General features: G+C 37.1%; 1 protein-coding gene across 2 annotated transcripts in view; it reads left to right on the top strand.

Annotated features, from left to right (window-relative positions):
* The first annotated feature begins 6,621 nt into the window (after positions 1-6,621).
* Positions 6,622-18,519, top strand: part of RPS6KA3 (ribosomal protein S6 kinase A3) — a 61,598-nt gene continuing 49,700 nt past the window's right edge. For both annotated transcript variants that reach the window (XM_063305166.1, XM_063305165.1), the window contains exons 1-2: positions 6,622-6,986; positions 15,857-15,913. In XM_063305166.1, coding sequence (XP_063161236.1) covers positions 6,909-6,986; positions 15,857-15,913 — 135 coding nt within the window. In that variant the 5' untranslated portion in view covers positions 6,622-6,908. The remainder of the gene's footprint in view (positions 6,987-15,856; positions 15,914-18,519) is intronic.

Raw genomic sequence — 18,519 nt, 5'->3', positions numbered from 1 at the left:
GCATGCGTAGTACTGAGGAATTAGGTAGCCATTCAAAGAGACACAGATCAGGCCCACCTTAGCCTTTGGGGTTTATATGTCTGGGTTTTTCCCACGCTTCTTCAGTTTGTTAGGATTTTCTGTCATGTAGCAACAATAAAACACTAGAGACCTATTCTTGTCTCAGCGTGGTTCCTGGCTGTTAGGACACTCTGGTGTGTAACAACATGGCTTCTATTGCTACATACATCTGATGCATCTGATGCAAGTGTGAATTCAGGATGCTATAGAATTGGCTTAGGGGGAATGCACCTCGTAATTTTTCAGTGGCATTCAACAGTGCTATCCCAAACAAATGTATTTTGTTTGCATAGCAGATTGATCAGGGTGTTGTGAGTTCTGAAAAGCCAGCAATAAAGGTGTAATAATAATTGGTGAGGGTTGGGTGTCTTTGACCCTCCAATGAGATTGTCAAGATAATAGGGTCTCACCTCGGCTTGTCCATTTGAAGTCCCTCAGGGGAATTGTGGTGGCCCAAGAAGTTGATAATGATCTTAAATTCATCCTCCTCTACTTTAGCATACAGCCAATTCTCCTATAGATGCTAAAGGATAGCTGAGACATGGTTTACATGTTCCTTCAGGGAGAGCAAAAAAAATTAAGATAGTATCTGATGACCAACTGATCCAGGAGGTCTTGGAAGATGTCATTCATCAGATGCTGAAAGACTGGATGCTGGATTCATCTGATGCTGGAATGGCATTATGGCATACTCTAAGTGACCATATGTGATATTAAAACTCATTTCCTAACTCTTGCCCTCTCAAATACGCACAAGATTATATGCCCCTCAGGTTTTGCTTGGTAAATATCTGAGCATTCTGCAGGCAGTTGAAGAATTCTAAGATCAGGGGCAAAGGGTACTGGTTTGGGATGGTGATCTACTTGAGGATTACTGCAGAGATTACTGACTCCCTTTTCATAAGTATTACTGGAACCCTATTTATGGGTTCTTGACAATGAACTCCCTAAAGGCCCACCATCTTGGGCTTGGACAGGTAGTAAATCCTTCCAACTGGAATCCTGATTTTCCAGGAATGAAGTCAATTGGGTAGTCATAGGGATAGTGAGGTGGAAGTTGGTCAGCCAACTTCACCGAAGACCTCATGAAACTCAGTAAATTTTTGAGACAGATTTTGTAGAAGCTGTTTCTCCCTTCCAACTGCCAAGACTTCAGGAAATATAACTGAGCTGTATTCCTTGCAATGGGAGGACTTGAAGTTTATTGTTTCGATATACCATGTAATCTGAAGAACATAGATTTGATCCTGGAAAGTCACAGCAATAGAGGGAAGTGGGAAGCAGCAGCAATTCTGAACCAATTGTTCAGAATGGTTTGCCAAGTCCATGTTCAACAGGCCTCTGGTTCAAACCACCAGACCTGACCATAATGGCCAACCATCAATGGTTTCTACCATCAAAGGAGGCTTAATAGAATGTCTAGGGATCTCTGGGCTTCCACAAACTTTATGCCCATGAAATTGGTGGCTACTCAGAATCCACCATATTCATGATTTCGATGCCTGCCTGACTTGGGATCTGCAGTCACAGGGACTACTAGCTGCTAGTTGGGCACTGGCCCCTACATTTGGCCTAGCTGGCCAAAACTGCTCTCTTGATCTAGTAGCCCATCTAGATAGGACAGAAGCTATTTCCCAAGAGTGTGGGATATAGCTTCTTAGCTGAGCACATGTCAGATGACCCTGTATAAACATAGGTATGCTTGTCTGTGATGGGCTTTTTCTTCAAGGGTCAAAAAAAGTTGGGCTCCCCCAACTGCAGGGGTTCCTCAGAAGGGGTTGCAATTTCCTCCATGGTCTCACAAGTGCCCATCACGGGCTTGCCATGGTTCTTGGAAATCATAGCAGGACCTTGGTCAATGTTGCTTCAGTTGCTAATTGATCCACAGATCAGCAGAGGTGGATCAGGCCCTGCAGTATGGATGGACATTCAACTCTGGCAGTTTGTCTAGCATTTCAGCAGCTAGTCCTTCCTGGAACCAGTTCAGGTCTTAGGCTAAAAGCTGAATTCACATAATCTGCCATTGGGCAATACCCCTGATATAGCTCCTTGCTACTGTGGTTAGGTGTGAGGGACTTGATGGGGTCTTCAAACATTATTTTTAGCTGTCTGATGAATTAATCAAACCTGACCGGCAGAGGGCTCCATTGCAGCAGCATAGCCCATTTTGCTGCAGACCAAGACAGAAGATTAATTAAACTGATGATTCTGAACGGTCAGCTGGAAATTCTTCAGGATGACGACTCATAAAAAGGATTCACTTTTCAGGAAGTGTCAGGAAGGCTGGAAACCAGTCTAAAATTTCATCAAATTTTATAAAATGGCTACATGAATCTGTGGAGGAGGAACAGCCACTGCTTGGAGTTGATGCAATTGAAAAGATCAACTCCAATGATTAGCTGACAGGGTTGCTCCTTTAATTTGGCATTTTCTGCAAGCACTCAATATTGGTTATTTTGTTTTCTTAGGATATTCATACATATTTGTAACGTAGGCTTTTCCAATCTAGTGACATTGTGTTATTTCAGCTCCACTAACTGCTGACAGCTGAAACTGGCTAGCAAGTTTAACTTAATGATCTGTTGTTGCTGTACATTCATTCATCCATCTTCCAATGCAGGATTTCCAAATCATCTTACCAAAATGTAATTAACAATTACAACAGGATATATGAAACATCAGTTAAATATATCAGGCATTTGAAGTTGCTATGAACAAGATATATAATTTTTTAAAAAACAAATTTCTTATAATTCAGTGCTTAAAATAGTTTCCGGCACCAAGTAAATTGAAAAGGCAAGAATAGTCTGTCTCTAAAAGCCACTTGTTTCATTTTTGAAGTGGTAATAATTGGGCTTCTAATAGTGAACATGGAGTTCATATAGAAATCAATGGTCTACAGAATACGTGTTTAAGGCTCTAAAGTAAGCTTCAGAAATAAACATCATATTGTGAATTCTGTCTATAAGCAAGTTAAAGCTCTTTTAGTATTAAGTATTATGTAATTTTTTCTCACATGCTCAGTCATTATTCTGCACAGTGAAGAAAGGAGTGCAATATCTGCTAATCCTGCCCTGTCACCAAACAGGTTTGAGTTCAAATCCTGAGGAAAATCTCTAATTGGAAAACTTGCTGTACATATGCAAGCTCTTGCTAAGTTTTAAAACTATGTATGTAGTTTTATTTATATTTGCATAACAGTCATCCTTATTAAAGATATTCTGTCAAGGCAGACATCAGAAGTAGCAATAGAGGGCTGAGAGAAGCTAGCAAGCACAGATCTGATCTGGTCTGCATGATTATATGTACAATAATGGTTCACTATGATTTAACTATTCCAATCAACATCTTCACATTGTATTTTGTATTACCTGAAATTTTCAAAGACAGTGCTATATAGAATCCATATTATAGTAATGAATTCTAGACATTTAAGGATCTGCAAAGGATTGGCACAGTTATTAGACCAGTGTTTTTCAACCTTGGCAGCTTTAAGATGTGTGGACTTCAACTCCCAGAATTCCCCAGCCAGCATTGGTAACTTTCAGAAAGTTTCTCTGCTAACATTTTAACAAAATGGACAAAAAAACTCCACAGTGGCTGATATAACTCAAGCTTATATGCTTCTTGATTCCACAAATAGACTCATCTGCAATTATAATTGTTGAGAGTTTGCACATTACTGACGAACACCATCAGTCTAAACATGCCAGTGATTCAAGTCTTTAAAGAGATATTTCCTGCTATTGTGACTTCCTTTCTAAACTAGTAATTAGAACTTACTTCCAGGTCACAAAATTGCTATTAAAATATGATCAAAATATGGCTAGTAAGGGTAAAATTTGCACTCTTCATCACTGATTATTAACAGCACTTATCACAAAAAAATTGGTGTAAATTTTTTTTTAAAATACCTTACATAAATGAGCAAAGCTAGTTTGCAGACAAAACTAGTAAAAACATATTCACTGACCATGAAATATAAAATCACATGTCTGAATGTTATTTTCACTGCCACACTTGATAACGAACCCAGTTAGAAAAAGAGAAATCGAAAAGACATCTTGGAAAAATGGCAATTTTTGTATGGATGTTTCATGTAAGTCCAGGAGTCAAGCTCAATTCAAAGGCAACTTTACTCTATATGATACGTCTCCTATGAAGATGCATAAAGGACATAATAGAAAACAAGTCAGAAGGATATACACATCCAAAGCTATTTAGCCAGTAGCTTACTTTTCAGCTTAACAAAGAGTATCCCACATGCGAGAAAAAATAAGATAGAGATGAGGAGAGGATCACTGATATATCATCTTGGATGAAAGAGGAGAGGCACAGGGGAATTTATTAATATTAGACAACTTCTAAAAGAGGGATGGGTAAGCCATGGCAGTGTGCCCCTGCCTCCAGCACTCCACGATTATGCCATAGAAATTCCATGGCAAAATGGCTATATTTTGGCAATGCAATTCTTTAAAAGCATGGGGATGGAATAGGAGGTCCAAATGAGCCAAACCACTCCAATCCCCATCCTTAAAACCTCCTGAAAAACAGCCTAGGTTGGCGAAAAAGCCCACAGCAATGCTTTTAGTTCTGGATGAGATTTAAGGGTGGGAATGGGAAAGATTTGCCTTCTGGAGATGTTCTGCTCCCATTAACATCCCCCCCAAAAAACCTAAAAAGAAGTGTATGGTTTCCCCATTCTTTATGACATCACATAACTCTGCAGCTTCCAATGGCCCTTTAGATGGTTGCAAAGACCCAACCCCTCAAACATTGCCCAGTTCTAAAATAAACTGAGATCGCAGAGTTCCAGGTATCCTTGACCTGCTTCTTTACTGCAGCCCACGGAACATTCTTCCTGAAGCGCTAAATTCTGGTGGCACATTTGTCAAAGATAGGAACATAATTTTCTACCATTTTGAGGCAGGAAATCAACAAAATCTGCAATCTAAATGACGTAAGTCTAAATGTGATTTAAAAAGCAAACAAATCCAACCCAATTCCCTGCATTTGGGAAAACACAAAAAGTCTTGGCCTTACCACATATGTGACCCCAATTAATCCTCTACAAAAACATTGTGTCTTCTCAGCTATCAAAGAGTATCTATTCCTATTCTATTTATCTGGTCTTCTGAAACTCTGACATCCAAACACAAAGAATTAATCCCCATTCAAGCAAAATAAAATAGATGGGTCACATTTATTCTGGCATTTAAGGAATTTACAACTGGTTTAATACAACATAGTACTTCATGTTTTTCTCAAATGAGTAATAAGAGTAGAACAGCCTTGTTTATTCAAATGACCTTTATTCTAACTCTCCCATTTGTGGCTGAACAATCCCACCCACATCCACATTCTCTAAATTACATCAGAACATCCTGGCAGAAATTCTAAATTCCTGGTGGATGTCAATTATACTTCAAGGAGCCAAGAACAGAGGAAACCACTCACATGCTAAAATGACTGTGTAAATTGTAAATGAGATATCATAGTCAATCCCTATTTTTATATTCTTTATTTGCAGGATTCAGTAAAAAAAAAATGAGTTCTTCCTTCTATCACAAATTTCTTAAATAATTACACTTGACAAAGTTCATTTATTGTGAGTTTAGCTCAGATTAAAAAAACAGGGTAAGAACTGATGCAACCTTTTCAGTTTAACACTTGTCATAAGCTGTCTGAAAGTCAAACTTGATTTAAATATAGCTGAGTTCCATGTAAGTGGATTGACAGTAAGCTTTCTTTTTTCACAATACACACAGTTGAAGAAAAAAACTACTTCCATAATCCAAATAGATGTATTATGTTTATGTCAATTAAAAAGGGGAGTAGTGTATCCCAAACACTAACAAACAACAAAACTTTCTTTAAAAGCTCAGATAAGCTTTGACAGTACTGTAGAATATTGTATTATTTGGTAACAATGTTACAAAGTCTAGATTGTAGTAAGCATGTTTCCAAGTATAGCACAGTTGTGGTTTCTGTTCTGAAAAAATAATTAACGATTTTTTGGTAGGACTCTTGCCACGGTAAATAAAGCAGTAATTAGAACGTTAATAACGATGGGGGAGATTAAGATTTAAATTCGCACAACTGATCTGAAAATCAGTTGCTGTCTTTCAGTCCAATTTACAATACGGGTTGTTGTGAGGATGCGTTCTGAAGAATCCTCAACCGCGTTTTTTGCTGTCATCCTTTAAGGGAGTGGCAATTATGCCGGATCAGGTTACCGCCGCTCGGAGGAAACGGCCACGGAGGAAAAGAACGAGTGTGACCTCACGCGCAGAGTGAGGGATGACGCGCCTTTAGTAAACGCAGCAGAGGACAGCATTCGTACCTGCAGCCTGTCTCGCTCAAGGGTACGTGACACAACCTCCACGTAGCCGGAGTCCCCCACCAGCAAGCCTACTCTCGCGCCCCCTCCCCTCCATGAAAACATCCCGCAGCCGTGAGTCGGGTTCCTTTACTACCTGAGGCGGCAAGTGATTGGCTGAGTCAGTCCCGCCCTCGGGAATGACGCAGTCAACCTCCGTTTGACAGGCAGGTACGGCTCGGACGCGGCCATATTGGGAGCGGAAGTGGAGTGAGTAATAACCCCAGCCGCGGGACAAGTCAGGCGTTGAGGTCACATTACCGAGCGGCGGAGGCTTCCAGCTGAACGTCTGTTCCTCCGCCGGCGTGGGTACCCTTGCCTCATCCGGAGCGGTAGGAGCCACGTTTCCGGCAGTCTCCTCCCCTTGCCGGGGAGGAGGAAAAAAAGAAGAGGGATCCTATGTCTCAGTGGTGTTCCTGAGGGGCGGCAGGAGGCAACGGCGGCGGGAGCGTGAAGTTAAAAAAGAAAGATGCCGTTGGCACAGTTGGCGGACCCCTGGCAGAAAATGGCTGTGGAGAGTACGGCCGAGAGCAGTAGCAGCGTCGAGGTAAGCGCGCTGGACATTCCCGGGTTTGAGGGGCTCGGCTGAGCAGCCGCGTGGAATCCCGCCTGCAGCCCCCCCTGCCGCCGGGCATGACCAGGAGGACGGGTGGGAGAACTAGGAGGAAAAGCTCGCTCACCTCCTTAGTAGGGGAGCGTCACTGCCCCGTTGCCGCCTCTTCCTCCGTCTTTCATTGAGAGGCTTGGAGAGAGTCTCGCGCGCTCCATTTCCTCATTTTATTTCTTTTAGATGCGCTGGGCGGAAGCGTGGAAGTAAAGGCTTCCTGCTTGCTTCGCCTCTTCGGTTCGGGCTCCCCTAATCCTGTGCCTTCAAAGTGTGTTGGACTACAAATCTTATTACTCCCAACCAGCGTGGTGGAAGATAATGGAAGCCATTTATCCAGCAAAGCTGGTTGACATCAAGCTTGGCGACCACCTCATATTCACTCTTGGGTCTAGTTTGTGACCAGCTTTCTCTATTTTTACTTCCCCCATTTCACTGACTGACAAAATTAGTTGTTTGGTTCTTACCTGTTTGCTTACAGTCCCCCTTCCTATAACCCTAGGGTACATGTACAGCAGACTGTTAGGATAAAACTTTATGCATTGCCAGAAATGAACTTCACAAAAGCTTTGTTCTGTATTACATTTATTGGTTTTACTTTAAAATATAACGCGCACCTTTGCTTTTCTTCCTTGCAGCAAACTAACATCATTGTTCCTTTGGAAGTGTTTACCCTATCATGCTTGTACACTGATTTCCATTGCTTTCCTTGACAAACAAGTAGAAAATGGGTTGGTTTTCCCAACACACTTTTTTGTGTGTAGGGCTACAGAATGCTGTTCCTTCTAAATAATGGAATATGGCAACCCCCCCCCCCCAAAAAAAGAACCCAGTAACACTTTTATGTTACAAAGTATGATTTGGATTGTGTGGCTTTTGTTTCCACTCTGCCTTCAGATGCACACGTGCTCATTTTCTAATAACAAAATATGTTTTGATTATTTGACATTTCCCTGTTGTCCGTGGCAGTGAGAATTAGTCTATTTTCTATTATGTGATAAAGGGCCCTTTTTTTGTTTATAGGGATTTGTAATATGTCTCTTTTATAGAGACAGTGGAAAAACCATGTCTTCTCCTCTTTGTAGTTGTTGCAGTTTATGGGGGGAAATGCTAGCACCCACCTTTAATGCCACAGATGGCTTTCTGTGTGCATTTTTCAGTGGTGGTTACATATGAATTTGCTAAAGCAGAACTATAGACAGTGTGAACATATCTTCCTCGTTTTGTCTTCCTGAAGGTAATAGTATTGGGGTGGGGGTGGGGCTGCCAGATTGTCAGCCTTAGTAATACGCAGTTGAAAGACTCCTGCTGCTTTTGTTCCCTTTGGTGGTGTCTGGTTACTTTCACATCATTCCTCCCTCCATTTCCTCTCATTTTGCCCAGATGCTTAACTTCCTCCACACATAGTCTTAAGAAGGGAGAAGGAAGTTTGCAGCAAGGGCTAGAGTTTTCTTTTCTTCTTTTTTAAAAGGAAAGTCTGCACATCCTGTTTCCTCTGTAAGGAAGACACAAGCAGAGGAACTGGTGATCATCTGTTTCCACATTTTTCTCATGGTTCATATATTTCAAAAAGCAGTCTATGCTCTTTATTTAAAATAGTTTATGCAGAATAGAGTTTTGGATAAGTTTAGATAATTTGGCTTGAGGAGAAGCTTTAGATTAGATGCTTAAACAATTCGCTTCCTTTTTTTTTGATAATAGTATTGTGAGCATCTGCCTTATTTAAATCTATATAATTAGGTTTTAATTTATTTCTATTGTTTCCCACTCATAATATTTCATTTAATTTTATATTAAACTGTTTTCTGTTTTGCCTCATTAATGTATTAGTGAAAAAACATTTTAGTTTTTTTTTCTCTATGGATTACAACCTGATTACCATTTTAAATATTTATATATAAAAATCTCACTGTGGATAGCGCAACTCCTCCATGTTTGTTTATGACAACTTTTTCACAATAGTTATTAAAATAAATGTATCAGTAACTAAATAAAAGGAGAAAGAAAAGGACCTGGTGGGCAAGGTACAATTGAGAAAATAATAATAAAATCAGATGAAATCATACTGTTAGATGAAGCACAGAATTAAATTATTATGTAGTATTTACAAATATTTAATTCAGATTTCTCAATTCAGATAATAGGCATAGCTTCTGCAAATCTTAATCAAATTTTCAAAAATGTATCTGGTGATTAAATCTTTTGAAATTAAGTTTGATCACTCAGAATCACTCAAATCTCCTCTAGGATGATGTATAGAGGATGGACACTAGTTTTATTCCAGCTATGTGATTGATTATATGCCATCAAGTCAGTGTTGACTCTGAACGACCACACATTTTTTCCTGGACGATCTGTCCTCAACCTTGTCCTTCAGAATTTTCGCCAGTGCACCTATTGTGGCTGTAATTGAGTCCATCCTCTTTGCTGCTGGTCATTCTCTTTTTCTCTTTCCTTGCACCTTTCCCAGTGCACAGAACTACTTTTGGCATTGGACTAGCAAAATCAGAATGCTAAACAGTTATAGGCATATAGTTCAGAAGCCCAAATATGTGATTTAGAAACACCACATATGCTTAGACAAGTTTAAGGTTAACTCAAACCTGTGACCAAAAGGATGCAAAATAGGGCAGACCCATATCTTATATGCTAGAAAACTCTACCGTATTTTGTGTTGGCAACAACACGGGCCATCAGTGAAGTTTTTTCAACATAGACTCTAAACACATTTTTGCTTTCATCTAAGATTCACTTCTTAATGTGTTGAATAATTGTGTTGAATAAATATCTTCCAAACCACATCCACTTGCTAATTTGAAGACATTTACATATAACATGCTTATATTCAGCATGTTTAGTTTTAATAAAAGTTAAACTTAATATGAATTTATAGTGTGATGTATCGCCATCTTGAAATATTTTGTTGTTGCTCTAGAGGCTGGAACCCAAACAGATACGTTTCATGAAAGGAACAGAACTTACACTAAACTTTAAGAAGTACTTCTGAGTCATATGGGCTGTTTGGCAGTGGAACTGCCTGCCTAAAGTGGTAGTAGACTGTTAAGCAAAAGATTGAAAACCATTTCTTTGACTGTGTAAGAGTGGATTTACTTCATTGTGTAGGGATTGGACAAGATATTTGAAATGCCTATCTAAACTTTTAATTTAAATGTGAATTCCATGCATCCTTGAATATGACTGGACTTTGGTGCAGGAGCACTTCCCGTTACTGACCTGGTACAATTTTAAGAGGTTTTAAACATACAGTCGTAGCCCTTGTATGGATATTATTTCATTTAAAATAACCCTTGAAATATATCTTTTATTACTTCAAAAAAAGTGCTGCAAAACATTAAAAAAAAATTTCCCATCGTATCAAGAGATTGTCTAATTAAAGTAATGCTAATCTTAAATGTAACTGATCTCATTTGATTCAGTGTGATTAATCCCAAAGTTCTTGGTGGCAAATACTAATGAAATTGAACCTGTTTTTGCTTATGCTGGGATATTCATTCATACCAAATGCTTGGGTTCCATAATATTAAAATGAGTTGTAAGCAAGAAGAAAAAGATACACTAATACATGGCTGTATTGCAGATTGAAGGACAAAAGTCGGCTGTTAATAAATCACTGCATTTTGAAATTTAATTATATATATTTTCAAAAGTTTAAAGCTATCATAATGGTAACATTTGTATTAACTATCAAACTTTGTAGAAGAAACCTGATAGTTTAATGCAGAATAATGGTAGACAGGAAGTCTGAGGGTCAGAGCTTTTCTAAATGTATTGAACCTGGAACTTGAAAAAGCATTGTATATGAGAGGAAAAGGCCCCGTAGTTTTTAAAGGCAATTATTTGTTTCAGATGAAAATTTATAATTACTGGAACTACAGTTATGGGCTGTATATTGAAGTGGTGGATAGCTTTTGCTTTTTAGGATCAACCATCAGGAGTAAAAGAACAAGCAGTCAAGGAATATGCTGCAGACTAGCACTTGGTAGAGCAGACAGGAAGGACTTGAAAAAGATATTCAAATGCTGGGATGTGTCTATACTTACAAAGATGAGAATCATGCAGGCAATGGTATTCCCTGTGGCATTCTATGGAAGCAATATGAAGAGTATTGACGCTTTTGAATGCTAGTGTTAGAGGATATCCCCAAGACTACCATGGACGCAAATAAAACAAATCAATGAATCATCAAACAAATCAACCCAGAGTTTTCTCTCAGCACAAATGACCAGGCTCAAATTATCCTACTCTGAACACGTTATTTGAAGACCTGGCTCTCTGGAGAAGGCTCTAATGCTGTGAAAGGTGGAAAGAAAGAGAAGAGGATGACTAGCAGCGAGATGAATAGACTCAGTGGCAATAAGTGCACCACTGGAAGACCTGAAGGATCAGGTTATGGACGTATCATCATGGAGAAAATCCGTCTATGTAGTCGCTAAGAGTTGACAACAACTTGACAGCACATAAATCATCAATCAGAATTATGTTATTCTACTTTTTAGTATTTTTTCATCCTTGGCAAACACTATTATTGCTTATACCCAGAATTGTTCTCCCTTTCTCATTGTCATAGTGGCTATATGTGGGAAAATGAGAGGAATGAAAGAGAAAAATAAGGTTTAGTCTTCATTTTTTTTCCTTCTTAGTGTTTTTCCCACAGGTGCAGGGTCTGCTTTTTTCAGATCCACCAAATGTTAATCTGCTGGTTTAGTCTTCAGTATACTTGTAAATTTGGGTTTAATGAAATAAAAGTATGCTGTAGAAACATGACTCTGGTAATAATGAAGGAGAATCCATTCAAAGTTCTGTCGCTGTAGTAATTAAGAAATTTAAAATTTTAAAAAATGAAGAGATATCTATATGATCAGAGAAATTTGAAATGTTTATTATACTGGTAACTCTAATACTTGCAATTTTGTCATTTATTTTGCACTGAAGCATCTATTCCAATTGGTTTAGGTACTTTAACTTTGCAAAAATATCATATTTACTCACTTATTTATACTTCTATAAGTAAAAGTATATTTTACTTAACATTTACTTAAGGGTATATTTTACTTATATACTTATAAAAAGTATATTTTATATTATTCACTTATTAAATAATATTTACTTAACCAGATACTGTACAATAATGCATATATATGCAAACCAGCTTTATATTCATTTGTGTCTTTTCACTTGAGTTATACAGTCTGCTTTATAGCAGTATGCAGGCCAGAATGCTAGAAAGGGCCTTTAGTATTATGTCACATTGGTATGTTTAAGTTAGGGAAATAATTGTAATGAATGACTTTCCACGCTAGGCATTTTAATAGACCATTCTGCATTCTAAATAAGTGAAAAATAATGTGCTTTTGAAATTAATATTGAATACAAAGTCTAACATAAACAGATAGAACGTTGTGCTGCTAAAGTAGAATTTGTATACATTCCTAATAAGATAATCCCTGGAATATGTAATATAGCATCATTTCCTGTTCTAATTTGTTTCATGTATGTTTAACATTAAATCTTGTTCAGGAAAACAGAAATTCTGTAGTTTGGACTCATGAAAATCACTAAAAATCTGATGCCTTTCTGCTTTGTATTACTTCCAAAAAGTGGCAAAAATCAGATTTTTCATATACACACACACACACACACACACACACACACACACATATACATATATACATACATACATACATACATACATACATAGGAAGGTTGGTATAAGTACGTGGAATTAATAAGCAGAGGATTAAAGTGAGTAGGAAGCCATGCTGAGGAATCTAGTATTTTTCTGGGATGATGTTGACACTGCAATTATATCTCAAAGCAGTGTTTAATCTTGAAATAAATACATCTTGATGCCTTGTTTAGGAAGGCTGTTGGAATTATTTACTTTGTATAGCCATGATGCTTGAAGAAAAATGTAGTTGAGAAGCTTGCTGACAAATCAGGTGCTCTTGCTTAGATGAGCGTTCTTTAGTCTTTCTTACTGCTCTGACAAACTAATGTTGCCTCCTGTTCTTCTGTCAGGTGGCAATGTTTTGATCCACTTTGCCATGATTTCTTTGCCATCCATTGTACCCATTCTTCTGTATACCACAAGCAGGCCTTTCTTGCTGTATATCCTTGTTAATTCATGGATTTGTTTTCAAGTCTAGAGTAAGGACTTTGAAATATGTACACACAGTGGGCTTTTTCAAGTTTTGTGCAGCAGAATATTCATATTTCTGTGCTTCTGTCGGGTAGTCGAGTTTGTCGAAGTTCTTAACTTCTGAATACTAGCCATTCACAGGAAACACTTTTGAGTAATTTTAAGGTGCCTATAACTACATCATAGTGGTAGATCAGACTCCAGAATGATTTACAGTGGTGCTTAAAAAAAATTGTGAACCTTTTTGAACTTTCAATATTTCTGCATATATATGATCTAAAACATGTCTCCACACAAGTCCTAAAAGTAGATAAAGAGAAGCCAATTAAACAAATGAGTCCAAAACATTACACTTCTTCATTTATTCGTTGATGCAAGTGATACAAGCTACATATTTATGTGTGGCAAAATATGTGAACCTTCCTTTCAGTAACTGGTGTGCTCCCCATGGGCAGCAATAACTGCAGCTAAACATTTCTGATAACTGTTGATAGTCCTGCACATTGGCTTGGAGGACTTTTAGCCCATTTCTCCTTACAGAATAGCTTTAACTCAAGGATCTTGGTCAGCTTCCTAACATGAACGACCTGCCTTCAGGTCTTTCCACAACATTTCTGTAAGGATTAAAATCAGGACTTTGACTTGGCCATTCCAAAATATTAACTTTATTCTGCTTTAACCATTCTTTGGTAGTATGACTTGTGTGTTTTGAGTCATTGTCTTGCTGTGTGAACCACTTTCTCTTGAGCTTCAGTTCATGGACAGATACCCTGACATTTTCCTATAGAATTTGTTGGTACAATTCGGAATTCATAGTTCTATCAATGATGGCAAGCCGTCCTGGTCCAGAGGCAGCAAAGTAGGCCCAAACCATTATACTGCCACTACCATGTTCCACAGATGGGATAAGGTTCTTATGCTGAAGTGCAGTGTTTGCCTTTTACCATACATAGTGCTTTTCATTCAAGCCAAAAAGTTCTATTTTGATCTCATCCATCCACAGAGCATTCTTCCAATAGCTTTCTGGCTTATCCATGTGGTCTTTCATAAACTGTAGCTGGACAGCATTGTTTTTTTGGGCAGTACTGCCTGTCTTTTTGCAACCCTGCCATGCACACCATTGTTGTACAGTGTTCTCCTAATGGCGATCTCATGAGCACTAACATTCGTCAATGCAAGAAAGGCCTTTAGTTCCTTAGGTATTACCTGAGGTTCTTTGAGAGGTCCAAAAGGATTATACATCTTGCTCTTGGTGTGATCATGGTTGATCAGCCACTCCTGGGGAGGGAAACAATGGTGTTGAATTGTCTCCATTTGTACATGATCTGCTGGACAGTGGACTGATGGAGTCCAAACTCTTTGAAAATAATTTTGTGACTTTTTCCAGCCTGGTGAGCATCAACAACTGATTTTCAGAGGTCCTCAGAAATCTCCTTTGTTCAAGCCATGACACACTTCCACATACCTAAGTTGTGAAGGTTAGACTTTGATAGTAAATACCCAGAATTCTGTTCTTTAAAAAAGGCAAAACCTCCCTCACACACACACCTAATTATCATCCCATTGAGTACAACCTGGCTCTAATTTCCCTTCAAATGAACTGCTAATCCCAGACCCGCAACTAGGGTCTGTGTCACCTGGGGCAGACATGGATTCCGTGCCCATTTTGGTGCCCCCCCCCAGCGCAGCGCCCAGGACACAGGCCCCACTCCCCCACCCCCTAGTTGCAGCCCTGGCTAATCCTAGAAGTTCACATATTTTTGCTGCACACAAATACATAGCTTTGGATTATTTTCCTCAATAAAGAAATGAACGTGTATAATGTTTTGGACTCATTAGTTTAACTGAGTTCTCTTTATCTAATTTTAGGACTTTAGATAATATGTTAGGTCATATTTATGCAGAAATATTGAAAATTCAAAATTTTTTAAGCAGTACTATAGAAGGGAATAAGCACTTTTTTGTCCTGGTATCTGATTGACAAAAAAATTGCTACAATTTGAATATTGGTAAAAATAATTGCTAATAAAGTATATTCATTTTTTCCCTAGGTGCTCTATACATGTGTTGTAGTATCTGTTATTTGAAACTTTGCATAATGTTTGAAGCATTTTATAAGGACTGCTTTTAAAAATATTTTTTAAATAATTGCTGCCTAGTTGATTAACCATTCTTTAGTTTAGGGAACAGGTTTTAATTTCTCAAAGGAATAAACATTGTAAAGCTATAATCTTGTTTTCCCTTATTGTACACTAATACAACTTTTTTTTTAATTTATTTATATTACATGTTAATCTCCCATTCTCTGTTCAGAGGATTATTCTTAAACGTGGATTCTTGTCCTTTTTTAGTGTTTGCAGTGTTTTTTAGTGTTTGCATCTTACAGTACTTGAGCTATAAGTATTTCAAACCATTGGGAGTAAGCGAGACTTGCAATTGCCTAGTTTCTCTAAAACTACTTTTACTATTTTTTTTTATAATTATTGTCCTGCAAGACAGTTGTTGTAACTGTCTTTTATATTTTTTAATTCTAAAACAAAATTGGTTTTGGTTAAACCTTGGAAAGATTAATATAATTATTTATACAATACTTCAGTTACTCTAATAAAAAAAGTTCCTCTAGTAACTCTTTTTTAAATTATGATTTTTGCAGAATGGCCAACAAATTATAGATGAGCCTATGGGAGAAGAAGAACTAAATCCACAAACAGTAAGTAGAATATAAAGATTCGTACATTATTTGGATAATTTTAATCTGTTATAGGGAGTGACTTCTAAGGCTTAAAAATAAGGATTCTTATGTAAATTATTTGGGTAATAATTTTGTGCAGAACTTTAGTAAAATTTAGTTTTAAATCTTGATTAGCTCAATTCTTAATAATATAAGACAAATACATTAATATACTAAGCATGATGGTAAAACTTTATATAATTGTTCCACATTTTTATGCCAAGTGTAACAATAGTAGGACACTGATTGAGAGGCCTCTAAAAGTATTATTAACGTGATAAGCAGAAAATAATATACTTCTGTACATGTTTTACTGTCAGAAGGTTTAATCTAAATAGATTAATGTATTTTTAATACATGTCCGCTTTAGCCAGAGCAGTAGTAGTTGATGAAATTAACATGTATGCAATCTCTTAGAATGTCGAACTTCAGTGTTTTGCCCTGGTAAACCTGTGAAAGGTTGCTTTTAATAAGATTAAAATTATTTTACTATATTAAAATGGGATTAATGTTTTCTTTTTTTCTTCATTTCATTTTCATTTTTTTCATTTTATATATTATTGTATTGAAACATTCTAATAAAATAATAAAAATAGGATTAATATAACTAATTTTAATCTCAGAAAACTTCTGGTGAGGTTTGAATGTTTCAATCTGAAAATGTTTTGCACACCTCCATAAGACATCTGATTTAAAAAAAAATGCAGTACAGTTTCTAAGTGCTGTAACTAATCTTTAATCAATATGTGACTGTTGCTAAAATTCTCTTTTTAGTATGTTTCATCATGCAAATATTAAATAAAGTCTGCAATTTATTTTTCCATATTTTCTCACCTTGAAAATCCTTACAGATAGTTCATTTATGTATTGAGCTTAGTATCTTCCTGAAAGTGCTAATACCCTCTGCATTCCCAGTTCTCCAATATTCAACATAACAATATAAACTTAGCAATTCTTTGTTGAATCATACCCAATTTTTGGTTGGTATAGTGTCTTTTCTTCAGTGATCAACAGAACATTTCTAGTAAGCCTACAGATTACGATGGCAGCCATTTCTGAATGTGAAAACTCCACTTAATTGTAATAGCTGATAGTTGATATGTGAATTAAAGCCATCTAAGGTAGTGACCATTTTTGTAGATATAAGAACAGCTGTGATTTTTCTCTTCTTTGGGTTTGTTTGGAATATATATATATATATGTGATCTCTTACCCCAAAGAGATAATCAAACCTGACTTGAATTCATAGTTAAAAGGTATTTTGCTCAACTCTTCACCACTGATAACAACAATAATCTTCTGTTCTTAACCATGGTTAAATTAATAAGGGAAGGGTATATTAGTATGGAAGATGTAAATTCAGTTTGATTCCTTCATTATAGTAAATAGGCTTGGAGTATCAGATGTGCTTCTGCTACCTATTATATGTTTCTCATCTTTGTAGTAAGGTTTTATACTGCTTTTCAGCAGTAGCTGGTTTATATTAAATATAAATTTATGAACATAACCTAGTTTAACTTGAGCAACGTATTTGGGCAAATACTCCACTATACTCTGTTTAGCAATGTAGTTAAGTCTTAGCTGAATGATTTGACTATTATGTAGACCCACAATTGGCTTGAAAACTACATTCAAAAAGTATCACTGGTTCATCATCAAAATGAGAGGTATCAGTGATACGTTACATAGTTTTGTCCTGATCCCAGTGCTCTTCAACATTTTTATTAATGACTTGGTAGGGGAATGCTTATCAAATGACACAAAGTTGGCTGGGATAACAAATACTCTAGAAAATAGAAACAAAGTTTGAAATTATCCTCTTAGATTGAAGTAGAGTGGAAGAAATAGAATGAAATGTAATAGAGACAAATGCTTCACTGAGGGAAATAAAACTATTACCTAGATGTAGGATGGACTAAAGCTGGTTTCATAGCAGTATCCATGAAACGTATCTTGTGCTTCTAGTAGATCACAAGCTGAATATGAATCTGCATTGTGATATAGTTGCTAAAAACAGAAATACAATTTGAAATTGCATCGATCTATTCCAAATCATATGATACAATACTATTACATTCTGCATTGGTTAGACCCCATTTAGCATACTTTATCCAGTTCTGGGCACACTTTTTTAGAAAAAAAAATTCAAAGAACTACATCAGTCATAGAAAACAGCAATGAGGACATTCAGCTTTACCAGAAAAAACTGAAGCAACTGGGTGAGTTTAGCATGAGAAAAGATGGCTTGTCTGTTATGCCACCTGCCCCTATTCAAAGGCATATCAGCAACTTGAAGCAAAATTCTATGTCTCTGCAAAATTAGCTTCTCCTCCATTTCTTCTTTAACTGGAAAGTTTTGTACAGTCTGTACTGTCCGTAGATTAGAGGTAAGTTTTGAAACATATGGGTTGCTATCTGTTTCCTTAACTGATTTGGAAGTACAGTTTTCCATTAAAGTCTTTAATTCATCTATTTTTTTATTGGCATCCAAAAGCTGATCAAAAATAGCAATGACTGTTTGAGCTGTTAAAAGGCAATTCTTTGCAACGAAGTCCAGGTCTCCTTTGAAATTTATCCTGGTATAA

This window comes from Candoia aspera, chromosome 5 (genome assembly GCF_035149785.1).
Source record: "Candoia aspera isolate rCanAsp1 chromosome 5, rCanAsp1.hap2, whole genome shotgun sequence".
In the NCBI taxonomy this organism is placed as follows: Eukaryota; Metazoa; Chordata; class Lepidosauria; order Squamata; family Boidae; genus Candoia; species Candoia aspera.
This window is presented reverse-complemented; position numbering and strand designations above follow the sequence as displayed.